The 14,049-nt window shown below is 38.4% G+C and overlaps 1 protein-coding gene across 1 annotated transcript in view; it reads right to left on the reverse strand.

Annotated features, from left to right (window-relative positions):
• ROS1 (ROS proto-oncogene 1 , receptor tyrosine kinase) overlaps positions 1-14,049 on the reverse strand; it is a 74,867-nt gene that overhangs the window by 23,843 nt on the left and 36,975 nt on the right. The window contains exons 28-35 of the mRNA XM_010004862.1: positions 13,217-13,434; positions 12,409-12,550; positions 7,901-8,133; positions 5,229-5,405; positions 4,047-4,221; positions 3,451-3,568; positions 1,162-1,349; positions 437-526 (exon numbers count right to left, since the gene is read on the reverse strand). Of these exons, the coding sequence (XP_010003164.1) occupies positions 437-526; positions 1,162-1,349; positions 3,451-3,568; positions 4,047-4,221; positions 5,229-5,405; positions 7,901-8,133; positions 12,409-12,550; positions 13,217-13,434 (1,341 nt within the window). The remainder of the gene's footprint in view (positions 1-436; positions 527-1,161; positions 1,350-3,450; positions 3,569-4,046; positions 4,222-5,228; positions 5,406-7,900; positions 8,134-12,408; positions 12,551-13,216; positions 13,435-14,049) is intronic.

A 14,049-nucleotide genomic window follows, 5' to 3' on the forward strand; every position in this document is an offset into this window, starting at 1 on the left:
TAGTCTCTACATCCTTTCTTCAAGGACAAAGCTTGAGAGGAAAAAGAATGAGACACTTTGGTGAATAAATGCAGTACTCAGCTTGAGAACTGTAAGATACACTGTTTTATAAGGATACACAGGAATATCAGAATTATTTCAGGATTCCTCTGTTATCCCTGCAGGGAATCAACAGCAAGAAATGCCCAAGAATGGAGTGAATTGGTATCCTATCCTTGATACTGAAAGCATAACCAGCCATCTCTAGGGCTTCAAAGGATGAGAACATACAAATTCTTGCTGGGTGTCACCCTGGGGATTGTTCAGCATTTCCCTAATCCTGGAGGTCAATTATCTCCCACAATCTGAACTGCCTTTTAGTGAGGACTAGTGAACCAAGCATACAAAAAAAAACAAAACCAAAAACAAAACAAAACAAAAAAACTCAGCCACATACCAAAACCAAATAGCATGACCACAGTCAAGCTCAGGACAACTCCAATCACAGCAGCAGTGGCAATGATGGTGTCTGGGGAGATCATAGTATCTGTTAAATAGAAGGGGGAAATTAACTAATGACTCTGTATGCAAACCATATCATTTTGTATAGATGAGCAAATCTGAGAGAATCCTTCAGCTGCCTGCTCTGTAAATGTCTTCCTCAGTACAAGCTCTCTTGTAGGTTGTATGTAGATTTATACATTTGGTCAGACTAATCCTCCTCCCTGAGCACCAGGCCATTCCTGTGGGGATGACCTACTGTGTACACAGGAAGAGAAAATGCGGAACTGTTTGACCTCTCAATATGGGATATTCAAAAGCACCCAGAGTGTAGGTCTAACGTCCAGGAAGAAGACAAGAAATAATCCCCCCATCCTTATCCAGTGTGGGAGCTTGCCTTTATTTCAAAAATTGTACCATAATGCAGAATACAGGGTCACAGAGACAAACCAGTATAAATAAGCAGAAGCAAATTTCTGGCCCACTGTTCTGTACAAAAGAGCCTGGATGAGCACTAGCAGCTGGAGTCACTGTATAAATGTCACCATTTATTACCTCTTAGACACATTATTTACCTGTGCAGCAATATCATTATTAAAATAGCAGATGTCCTTTCATAACCTGGCATGATTATTCTGAATAAAAAGCTTTACTAATAAAGTAAGAAACTACAGGACATACCTTCACCCAGAACTATATCCTTGCTTGTGTCACTGTATTCACCAAGTCCCAGCAAATTTGCAGCTGCGGCTCTGAATTGGAAAGTTCCTTCTATGTTCTTGGCCTTCCATGTGCAAATACTGGCACAGGAGCCATTGTAAACCACCTCCCACAATGAACTCATTTTGCTGGTGTTGTCCGACTGTCTCCTGCAACACGCACAGCAAAATAACACAGGTATGTCATCAATGAGGTGAGAGCTGTTTACTGCTTACCTCCCATTCTTTGCTTCAACTCCATGGCCTGCACAACATCTCTCTGCCTGCGGGAAAGCTCAATCTGTCTGTAAGGTTTTGGCTATGGAGCAGAAAATCATATCATGCCATTTCAGCATTTCTAGGAATCACACATCTTTAGCTTGGCATTGGAAATGAAATGCTAGAACGTTTTAGCCATAAAAATCCCCAGCACTCTTTCACCTGTTTCACCTCACAGCCAAGATAACAAAACCTTCTTATTTAGCTTTCAGAAGATAAGAAAACAAAAACAAAACAATTTTTTTTTTTCGTATTCTGTCAGAGGTTTTTGCTTTCCTGGGCCCAGAGTAATTCGGTGGCTCTTGTGCATCAGGTTTCACAAGCTAAACAGGAAGCAGGTCATTGGCAGTGAAGACACAATTCTTTAGCTAGCCAGTTTCCCACAGTATCTGCTGACTGCTGGGTCTATTTCTTCCTTTCCCCATTGGACTGAGATTGATTGCTCACAATAAATTCAGAGCTGATTATTCACCAACCAAAAGAAGACCATGTACTTAAACTTCAAAGGCCATATATCTGAAATATCATTTCATGTCACACAAGACTCTAATATTTAATGTGAAGTGACCTTCAGGACTATGTCAGTCATTCTTCCCAACACACTTTAATGCAGGAAAAGGTCAAATGCTTTTAAACCAGAAAGACATGGAAAAATTATCTGTTCAAGTCCTTGGTGTGTACACATCCCTACCAGAGCTGCATGTAAAATGGGCTATTTCAAAGGACTATGCAAACATTTTCAGGAATACTATGCAATTGACCTACCACTTTTCTACCTGGCATAAAAGAAGCATGAGGCTCCAAGCCAAATTCAGTCAAAACCATCAGTGTGTGCACATTTGAATTGAAGGAAAACAGGCTTATTTCATTAAACAAAAAAAAACAAAAAAACAAAAAAACCCCAAAAACTCAGTAATGCATATTGATTCCAGAGATGAGTAAGTTGGACACTGGAGTACACAGCAGCTAGAACACAACCTGACACAACTCAAAGGACTTCCCTTTCTTTACCTGTCCACAACAAGCCAGGTACAAACTGGCTGCTGACATACCAAAATTATTGTGGTGCAATAGCATGCAGGTCAATGCTGCTGTACACTGACAGAACCATACAAAGGAAGCTTACAACATCAGGAAAATATGTCTGGGTGAAAACTTATATAGGTAAAGTATGTCTGGCTCCACAGCACTGTCACTTCTTAGCTTACATAAGCACCGAGTTAACTGAGGAAAAAGAAATAATAGCTGAGTTTAAAAAATTGTTACCCTCTATCTCTCCTGATTACAAACAATGTCATAGGAATATCTCAGGAGATGGGCCCTTCTCAGTTTTAAATAATACATTAATTAAGCCTTGCACTTACTGCCTTAAACAGAACACTCCAGTAACGGTAAAAAAATAAGCTGTTTCAAAGTCACTGCACACACAAATATACTCTAACCTGTCCATTCAGCCCTTCCAGTGCCAGTACAACAATGAGTGTGAATTGGCATGTTATAGATGCCAAATGAGTGTGACACGTATAGTGCAGGCAGTCTGCATTTGGTGACAGAGCACCTAAAATATCATCCCATCCCGTGTTGGCAGGAATAATTTGTTATTCTTTCTTACAACTTTATAACACTTGTTCATGACTCCTATGAATGCTAAGATATTTCTGCATATATTCTAGCTGAAAATATACACTGAATGCTTGAAGACCGTGATTTGAAAATATCTCAAAATCTTCTAATTCACCACCATATACACAAATGTATCCTTGTATTACAGGGTTGGTCAGGAAATGTTAGTGTACATTCTCGTCTCCATTTTCCAGGAATTTCTGGAGATTATGGCTACTTAGTTTACCCAGGAAAGAGATCCCATGAGATGGACCATTTGTGTCATTGATATTTCACTCTTCCTACAAGAGCCAAAATGAAAGCCCCTGCACGTGTGCAGATTTGTTCTGGGCTGCTCCCTGCACAAAGAGAGCCTGCACACGTAGCTTACCTGCTTTCTAAGATGTAGTAGGTCAGATTGCTTCCATTGTCATGAGCCTTTTCCCACTGGACAGAGTTTTTTGTGTCTTCTGCTCTTTCCGGAACTCCTGGCTTGCTGGGAACACCAGCTTTGGCCAAATAGGGGGAACAAACAGAACACTTAAACATTGTTATACAGAGAAAAAGGGCTAATGGACAAAGAGCAAAATTTAAATATGCACATTGGTGTTTACACATACAAAAGGACTGAGGATCTAGATCAGTAATCCCCATGGAAAATTAATCTTTAGCCTTCTCTTCATGGTGGAGAAATGTCAGACTTTTCATTCACATGCAGCCTTTCACCAGTAGTTAGGAGTTGAGATGAGGCATTTCATTTCAGTTTCACTCATGCTTTTCCTCTGTTCCATTTAGAAGTGAACCTCATTTTTTTCCTCATTTTTTACTTTTGCAGATACAGTGTTGTGTTATTTATTTTTCAAACACACACAACTACTGGCTCTTAACATAAGAAAACTGCCTGATACATTTTACAAAATAATTTGTTTGATTATCCACATCCTTAAAAGAGTCTTAAAATCCTGTTATTTTACATTAAGTACCTACCTGTAGTTTTAAAGCTTGTTGAAGAGGAAGTGCTTTTCATTCCTGTAACATAAACTACTGTTACTCTTACAAAGTAGTTGGTTGAAGGAAGAGTTCCTGTGAGATTGCATGTGTAAACAAGATCTACTGTGCATGTAGTGCTTGCAGGGGAAAACCAGTCACCTTTTGTTTGCCACTGGAAAAAATAAGATATCATGGTCAGCTTCCTTGCTCTGCTGAAAATGTGTCACAATTCTATTCCTGGATAGATTAACTATTTTGCCACCCTTTAGAATTGTAGGGGAGAGATTACACCTGTGTTGTTTCAGTCACAGGACTTTGGTCTCTTAGAGGCCAAGGACACAAAACCTAGTTTTTTACTTTGTTTTTTTTTCATGAGACCTAGAGGTCTTGGCAGCCAAAAAGAACAACATCCAAAAGAAGCCTTCCCCTTGCTTATCTTTGTGCAGCTTGTATTTCTGGATCACCGCAATGCACCCAGGAGTTCAGCTTGCCATGATGCAGTTGAAAAGAGGCAGTTCTGTTGAACTGTGCTATATTTGTTTTAGGGCAGATGGGAAATGTTTAGGTATTGGCCTAAAAAATCCAACTATTGTATTAAGGAATCTACGTGATCTAGGTTAGCACATGACATTTTCTGTGTCCAGTGGTCCAGATATTAAAACTTGAAGCTTCCTACCATGCTGCTGTTGCTGCAGCACTTACGTCTACAGTCTGCATCACTGTGCCCATTTTTCTCTCCAGCATTTTCTTCTAACTTCTATCACAGGAAAATAAAATTCATATACTAGATTGTAGCTTATATTTAGTGCTGAGTAACTCTTCCTTTTCTTTCTTGTGCAGAGCAGATATAGGATTTTTAGCTACCAGCCAGGTTGATGGAGGACAGTGAGGAAAGAGGGAAGGGACGCTACTGAAACAGGAGACCCTTGAAGAATTCTAGTGGGGTCATCCAGGATATTCTTTGGCAGTATGGAGCATTAATTGCTGCAGCTGCACTCCCCCTTGTTCCTGGCAAACACTGCCTCCAACCTGCCTCTTCTGAGCCACTAAGACTGATGTCACTGTGCCCAAATTAAACACTGAGACTTTTCATATACGTCCTGTCACCCTGTTCTGCTCAATAGGACAGAGTGAGTTAAATTTGATCTAATCTGGAAAAACATGAGGAGATATTTTTACCTTACGCAGCTCAAACCAGAAGCTGGTCTCATTGACTTGCAGAGGAGCTCTCCATTCTAGCTGAAAACTGGTATTTCTGGGAACTATGTTGACAGGTGCAGGTGGCGTCTCAAAAGTTTTTGCAATAACAGGGACACTTTTAGAAAACCAGTTCTCTTCGGGATGAAAAGCAAGAACCTGGTAAGGAAACAGATGAACTGTACAGTATCAGACCAGTATGAAAGGTGGTTTTGCCAACTCCAAGTGTTTGAAAGACCAGCTGTTTTCAAGCAAGACAATATTCAGGCAATATAAATACAGGTGTGGGAACAATTTGAGCCTCACAGCTGCAGCATTACACATTTCTGACTCCAAGTGCATGCCCTAAAGTCCCCTTCCTCAGAGACTGTTTCTTATTTCATCTTTTTACTAAGGGGTCTTCCCTTTCACATCATGCACTAGGTTGTTTTTTAGAATCACAAAAAAAAAAGGTGAGAAAGTGTCTTAGCACACTGCCTTCCACTAAGCCGCAATCAAATATGACCTATATTTGGGTATGCATGCTTATATACATATGTATAGGTTTATAGATATATGTGTATATACATATTCCCCATTATATCATCCAAATCATTAACAAAAAAATCAAATTAAGGCCAGAACAACTATCTCCAGCCATCAACTGAATGTTCTTCTAGTCCATGTTTGAATTGTGAAAACCACTCACTGACTGCATTTGTAATGTACCCTGTGTGGATTCTGCAGACAACATATTTACTTGATGGCTTTTGGAAATGTCACCCTGTGATAGATCTGCTGTCCAAATACATAATTTATTGTTTTCCTTTTAACCCTTAGTGTATAAAGGGAGAGGCAGCATGTTTTGTTCTTACAAAGTTGCGCTGGACTTTTTTATTCCTCTGTTATCCTCTAGATGCTTATATACTGTTTATCATTATGTTCTAATCTAGGCCTAATATAACTCTAATAATACAGATATATGTCCTAATATAGACCTAGGAAAACTGTATGTGCCCTTAAAATAACTTCAGGTACTGAAGTTACAAAAAGTGGTGTATAATTTCCTTTTTGAAGCTGTATGACTCTTTTCACTAGTTCTGTGGGACTTCCTCTCTTCCAAAATTTACAAAAGATAGTCGTAAACATTCACAGATTATTTTTAACCATGTCCTTATGTAGTTTAAGACCATCAGACACTGCTGACTTAATTACATATGACCTACAAAAGTATTTTTTAACCTGATCTTTCCTTCTCCTGATCTGTTGTCCTATTGTTGGGTTCATATAGTTGTGTTATATAAGTAGTCACAGGTCCTCTATTGCTAAAAGACAAACAAAAAACCCCACTAGATACTTCGGCCTGTTTTTCCTTTTGTCTTCCTCTACAGCATATTAACAGAGCCTTCCCAACTGCCTTTTTAGTCCTTACTGCTTTGAACTCCTTTGATTCCTCTACCTTCTTGATATTATCTCCACAGTAAGTTCTTCTTTTCTGCTAATTATTACAGCAATGACACATGCTCAGGCATGCAACACTGCCATTATTTCAGGATGGTGCTTTCCCCACCCTGGTTGTCCAAAAATACTTGCTGAGTCAGCAGAGGTGTCAGGGGTTGATGTTTCTGCCCCTTGATTCTTGCTGTTCATAGCCCTGCATAACTACACAAGCCACTAAAGTTTCTGTGTGGTGCTGACGTGGAAGGCCACATGAGCTGCAGCAGCTGATGGATGGATATCCTACTCAGTGCTCCTGCTAGCTAACCTGGGGCTGGCCTGTTTTTTTATTTCCTCTGCCTATAACATGCCTGGACAGAGGGTTTGCAATCACCCTTCAATATCTTTCTCTATAGAAACTTTCTTTAAAGGCCACCAAATAGCCAAGCCCCTACTTTATTTTTAAGTCTTGTTAGTCCTCTGCATTTGTTACAGGCTCAAAAATGATAGATTGCTTTCGTTGGGAGCTTACTTGCAGATTTTATAAGATACTTCTATTTAAAATGTGACTGCTGCAAGACAGAATCAGTCAACCATTATTTCAGTCATCTCTTATTTCTATGGATATATCCATTTTTTTTGTTGTTTACTGGACTCACAAAAAATACAATTTTTTTGCTAAATGTAAGGTTATTTATTAAAGGGAAAACAGCAATTGGCAAAGTGGCTGAGTCTACTCTTGATATAACATATGGAGACATTCCCTTGGTGGAAGTTCCAGGAATGTTTCTTCCCTGAGAAAAAGCTTTCTCTTTTAACCATGACCTATTTGTACTCACATAGCCTCATTTATTTCACTACACCTAGTCCTTCACAAGCAGGTCACAGATTCAGGTGTCCTCCTTTGAGAACAGAGGTTACCAGTCACTTGACCCTCTCTTAGCATGGTGCATGACATATCAGGGCAGTAACAACAAAATTGCAGCAGAAATTCCTATTTACTCTTGAGATCTGTGCTTTGCTCCCCACATAGAAAATAACTCCATTCTAAAGATTTAATCTGAACAACCTATGTAGGAATAAACTGTGATGGTTAATTTTTCTTAAGATTAAAGGACTGAGGGAAGTTTGCCAAGATCAACTCACATATTTTCAAATGACACATACAGGTATACAGAAGAGCAGCATACAGATTTGCAAGTTAGTGAACAAACAGGTTAAACTGCCTGTAGTTATACCTTGAATAAATTGTTTGTTCCAGATTGGAGCCCACTGACAGACCAGGCAAGTATTCCATTTGGAAATTCACTTTGTCGCAAGGGTGTCGCTGGGACAGGAGGCAATAAATTGACACATAATTGATAGCGAATGGATTCTAGAGGTGCATTTGGCTTCAGAGGTTCGCTCCAAGATACGTTGATGGTGGTGTCAGACAAAACTACTGTCTTAATGGAATCAACCGCTTCTGGTACTGAAACAGAGAGAAAAAATGATCTCCTTTTTGGTACAGACCTTACTAGAGGTTTTCTCATTTTATTTTTAGAAAAGTCATCAGGGAAAGAAAAAAAACTTATAAGCATATGACTATGATCCATCTACAGGACTAACACACTAACATGTAAAACTCATGTCCTTGTAGAGTCAGTCAGCTGCAGACTAGTTTAAAATATTTTGAGGGACTGTTTTTGTATCTCTTTGACTGTCCTACCATCTAAGCAGAGGAAAAAAAAACAACCCAGATGCTGTCCTATACCACTACATAAATAATCATATCACTGAATTGCTAGTCTCTCTTAGTTTCCTAATCAGGGTCTCAGATGTCAATTTAGTATGGTGCTTATTTGGATATGCACTAGGAAAAGTACCCATGGGCTATTCCCATTGGAAAATCTTTTCTTGAGCAGAAAAGTCTGAAGGAAGAAACCTCTAAACTTCGCATTGTTTGACATCATTTACAATTTTTTTCTCTGAAACACATGGTCTGATTCAGCTGTGCAATCAAAAAACTGGGTTGATGGTCTGATGTCCACTCCAGGTGGTAACTCAATTAATTGTTTTGGAAAAATCAACCCTTCATTTGAAGATTTGAGATCACAGACTTTGAAATGGTATGTAGCATGCTCCAACTCTGCACTAAAAATTCTTTTTTCCAATTGAACTTACCAGGTAGGTAAAAAGTTAACAAGTCATTACACTAAGTTCCCCATACATGAGAATAGTGGATACATATGCTATAACTTATGCCTTAGTAGCAAGGCTAGAGGTTAAGTGAAATGTGGAGAAGCTAGACTAGTAAAGAAGACAAAATTCTCATTTCACTAGCAAGAATATACGTGGAGTAAGAGTGACACTCTGTGGCAAGAGCAATGCATTCATTTTTCCAAGCTGTTTTCCTTTTCTTCATTCCCTCTATCTTGCTATTTGTTGGAAAGTACAAATTAATCCAATATTCTTCCATTTCATTAGAGAACTGAGGAAGGGGGAAAGACAGAGGGAATTCACACTTCAGAGGTGAAATAGCATACACAGTTGAAAAGGCTCCAGCAGCATCTGATTACAATTTAAACTAACAGTTACATTCATGAATATGAGAACATAAGTAAGTGCCAGGACACATATACTGGTTGGAAATTTTTCAAGAAATTGTGAAAAGCTCTGAATGTTGATACAAATACATATTAAAAATGCTGAGGGTCTGGGGGCTGGTGTAATTTTTTTGTCGTTTTGCATTTGTTTGTTTGTTCTAGGGTTTCATTTTAATCCCAGAGTTTTGTTTTGCCCCAACTAGAGAAGCCTGTTCTGAGTTTCATGTTTCATTTTAACTTGAGACTGAAAAATTCCATTTCAGTGGAGCAGCCCAGTCTCTCATTTCATATTCTATCCTTTTTTTTTTTTTCACACTGAAAGGGTGGACATTGCTGGTTCAGTTTACCACAAAAAGAAGAAACCATGTAAATTCTTGCCACATTCATTAATATTCAGTTTTATTCAATCCGTGTGTCATACAAATTTTACAATACAGATGTTTCCCATGCAAAGAAATTAAATCTAATGATGATAGGCCACCTTTTCTTTTTTTTTTCTTTTTTTTCTTTTTTTTTTGCCATGGACTCTTTAAGAATATGCTCATAATATTCAGAGATCCACATAAGATGAGATCTTATTTGCTTGGTGCTGCAGATGCTAAGAGATTTAACTGTTAAGAGAAAGAAAAATAGCATGGTTGGAAGAGAATTTCCAAAGTATAGCGTCTCTGGATCCCAAAAGAAGAGTGGCAGTGTACCTGCACATCTCATTCCACTTTCATCTGAAAGGTGAAAAGGGGTTAATCTTAAACAGAGGTTTTCTTAAGGGTAAAAATGTAACTGCTTTCAGAACAAGAAACAAGGAATGATCTGTGCACAAGAGAATAGCTAGCACTCATTATACTTGTCCATGTTTTCATCAGGCAAGTCCAGAAACATGCCTCCAATTATAAGAAAATTTTCTGAAGCACAGCACAAATACAGCTCCTCATGAAGACAGATAGAAGTGTGCACACGTACACACACACATGCAAAACAAGAAAAAGTGCTGAGCAATTCTATTGGGTTGATTGCAATGCAAGACAACATATGCAAAGGCACAGCATGCATCCTTTTCTTTCTGCCAAAAGACAAGAACTTCAGGGAAACCAGGGCCGTAGCTGCATCACAACTGCAAATACAGTGATGCAGGGAGTGAGAAGAAACCTCTTCCTGTCCTAATTAAGGTATTTGTAACAACAGGAGGCACCTAGCTTAGACTAGCAGTATTCTCCAAGAATAAGCAAATCTTGCACTCAGTGTTCCTATGAATATCAGTTGCCTTTGTAGCATCTGAGGAAAGCTTCTGGATCATGTTTTTTTCAAGGACAGATGGGAGACCTGCTGGCACTCACAGTGCCAGCACCTGGGTCAGCAAGAAAGTGCAACAGAGAGTTGAATCTCCTGTCCCAAGTTTCATCAAATATGTCAAGATAATCAATTGGTAGATTTGGACTCAAACAGAGGTCTGAACCCACAAGCAAAAACCCCATTGCTGGTTTCTGTTTAGTTAGGGAACTAAGGCAGCACCAGATTATGTTCTGCAGTGAAAACTCCAGAACAGGGTGGAGAGGATAACTGTGAGTGAAGAATGAATGCAAGAGGAGAAGGTATAGTATACCAGTGATCAGGCAAAACCATAGCTTGCTATGATCAGCTGGATAATCAGTGTGTGCTGAGTGGAGTTATAGATCCCTCATAATGAAACACAGGCTACACAACAACAGCAGAACTGTTAAAGAAGTCCCCTATTTCTTATTCTAGAATATGTGTCCAAAAGGAGTGTGATTAACACAACTAAGCTAACTAAGAGAGCACTGAAGAGGTGGACAGTCCTTTGGAGGAAAACTAAAAAAAAAGAGAAATCTGCAAAATCACACACCTAAAGCATGAAATGGAGGAAGGTTTTACCTAGACATATTTCTGGAGCTATACTATCAGGTAATAAAGTACACACATGTATTATGTGAGGTGAAAACTGGCTTTGTAAACCAGACATGCTACAGAAGTCCAGCTCTCATATAATAAAGAACCAGCTTGAGTAACAGGCCGTATAGAATTTGGATGCTCTTGATGATGCCTTCTTTTCCCTTTTCTTTTGTCTTTCATTCTTTTCTTTTTTTTCAAAAGCAACTTAGTACTCAAGAGAAAACAATAAATTACAGCTTTCACTTGCACTGCATCTTGTCTCATATAGACACCACCACGTGCAGGTTTTCCCCAAATGTAACCTTGGCTTGTTGCTTTTTGAATGCTTCCTGCTTTTCCAGAAAGCAAGCTGTGCTCCTGTTATCCTTTTCTAGGCTACAGCTACCTGCTCCCTCAGATAATGCTGCAAGCTCTTGTCCCCATCTTCTTCCACTGCATCAGCAGGTCACACCTCATCACAGACTTGGTAAGTAGGTAGCACTGCTGAAACATGATTACACTTGGCTGCCTTGCCATCATACTTTGGCCTCTTTCACTCATACCTCTCTCACCCTTTCACTCCCACTGAAGTCTCTTAGCTTCTTTCTGCCATAAAATTTAGGTTTACTGATGCATGCATTTATTTGCAGGTAATTTCTAGCCAGTTTACTCTCTGTCCTAAATGATACAGTGAACATTGAAGTTCAAAGTACATCTCCTAAGCTTTCTTCTAGTGTCAAAGGGGTCAAGAGGGACACATCAAAATTCTTGAAACCAACTGAAAACCTGCTATTTACATTCAGGCCAAGAGAATTAAAAATGACATGTTGTCTTTTCAGTCTGGTACACAAGAAATCAAATCCGCATTTCCCCAAGAAACAGTAATTATGAGTATAACGTTCAGCCAAGGGGAAAAATTGTAATGAATGGATACATAACACAAATACTTAAACATATGTAACCACATACACATTCAAACACAACTTACTATAAATGCGGTCCAGGGCAGAAACTGCAACTGTTTTGCCATTTTTTAACCAGAGTTTATCTTTCCTCAGGAATCCAGTGAGCAAAAGCATTAAAGAATACCTATAAGTCTTAAGAATCTTACAGAGTCTTCTAATCTGGTTGCCAAAATCTTGTGAAGATCTACACGAGTTACTTATTAAGCAGAAAAAGTCTCTGCTCTCTGGTTTGCAAGACAAACTTAAACACAACTTTTTTTAACTGAGATGAGAATTCTGTTTGAAACCGAAACAAAATGTGAAACAAACCTCCATACAATGTTGTGGCAATTATCTCTTTTCCCATAGGCAGCACTTCCTCATCTGAATAGTAGTTTTTCACTGCAACTTGTACGACATAACTTGAAAATGGCTGTAAATTGTCTATGGTTGCTATAGGACCCTGAAATTCCTGCAATTTGAAATTATATAATAAACATATATTCTTAGAGAAGGGTCATGTGTCACACTAATCAACTGTCAATGAAAGGAGTGTTAAAAAAACTCGTTAGTGTTTTTGTATTCTAAAACACTTCAGTGTTTAAAAAAGAATGTTAAAATCAGTTTGGGTAATAGGTCATTGCAGAAAACACATATCAAAAAACAAGCTGAGGTGTATCTATCATTAATACAGTAGCATGTTGTTCAGGGGCTGGTACTTAAATAGGAAATGGCAAAGAAAAAAAAAAAAAATAACAGACAAAAATTACTAAGGCAAGTACAACTACCAAAAAAACCATAAAGTCAAGCCACATGGTTGCTGGACAGCCTCAAGAGTTATTTAAATAGATTAATATCAACCACAACCACTCTTTTTACAAGTAGAAACTTAAGACCTGTTTCAACAGGATTTTAGAAAAGGCATGTTAAAAAGCAGAGAAGTACTTCCACAAAGGAAAGCCAAGGAATCTACCATGTAACTCATACCAAGGAGAATGAGGAATTACTGTTGGAAATATGGAAATGGAAAACTCCCTGATAGAAAATTACAGAACAGTTTATAACATTATCTGAAGCAATATCACATTCCCTGTTTGTATACCATATTACATGCATTTTGGTTCCAAAATAGCCATACCAATGGTTTTTGCTGTAGAGCAGACAAATGGTAGCTTGAGTTCCTGTGGCAGCCAGCAATTTGTCTGAGAAATACCAGATACGTTGGTGTAGGCTGTGATATGCCGGGGCATAGCTGCTCTGGTACGACAGATGGCAAGCTTAGTGTAAAACTGGTGTTGGTCGTAGAAAAGACAGTCAGTTCTTCAGTGTCTGGCAATAGAGTCAGGCATCTTTTATCTAGGAAAGACATAAAAAAAATAAAAATTAAAGAAAAAATTAATTGCTTTACAACCGATCCAAACTTGCATGAGATTCTACTGGCATTCCTATGAGAAAACATAACTGCAAAGGATTCTCTCTGCTTTCAACAACAGAAAGAGAAAGAAAATCTCAGCTGGATGCACTTTATTTGATTATTTTCATGGACAAAAAAATTACAGTTATCAAAGTAAAGTCTCATTTATCTTTTATGACATACATATTTACTAAAGGTACCTATTTGCTAAACACACAGGTTTGCCAAAGAACTCAGGTTTGTCTTTGAAATCCAGATTGTAGTTGATCACACTGACAAGTCCAAACTTGCTTGTTACAGAAAAGAGATAGAATAGAAGGTACCGTTCTCTACCCAATAAATGTTATCTCTCTTTTCTTCCAAACAGCATTTCATGTGTAAAATTCATAGTAAAAACAGGGAAAGGAAAGAGAAATTTTGGAAGGAGAAAAGGATTCTATAGGAATAAAACAATTAAAAAGCTACTTTCTGATAAGAAACAAGTAGTAACAGAAGAAAACTCCTGATCACTTGATGTATTATTAGAAAGAAATTTAAAATTAATTACATGGAGTTGC

The sequence above is a fragment of the Chaetura pelagica genome, unplaced genomic scaffold (assembly GCF_000747805.2).
Source record: "Chaetura pelagica isolate M959 unplaced genomic scaffold, ChaPel_1.0 scaffold171, whole genome shotgun sequence".
In the NCBI taxonomy this organism is placed as follows: domain Eukaryota; kingdom Metazoa; phylum Chordata; class Aves; order Apodiformes; family Apodidae; genus Chaetura; species Chaetura pelagica.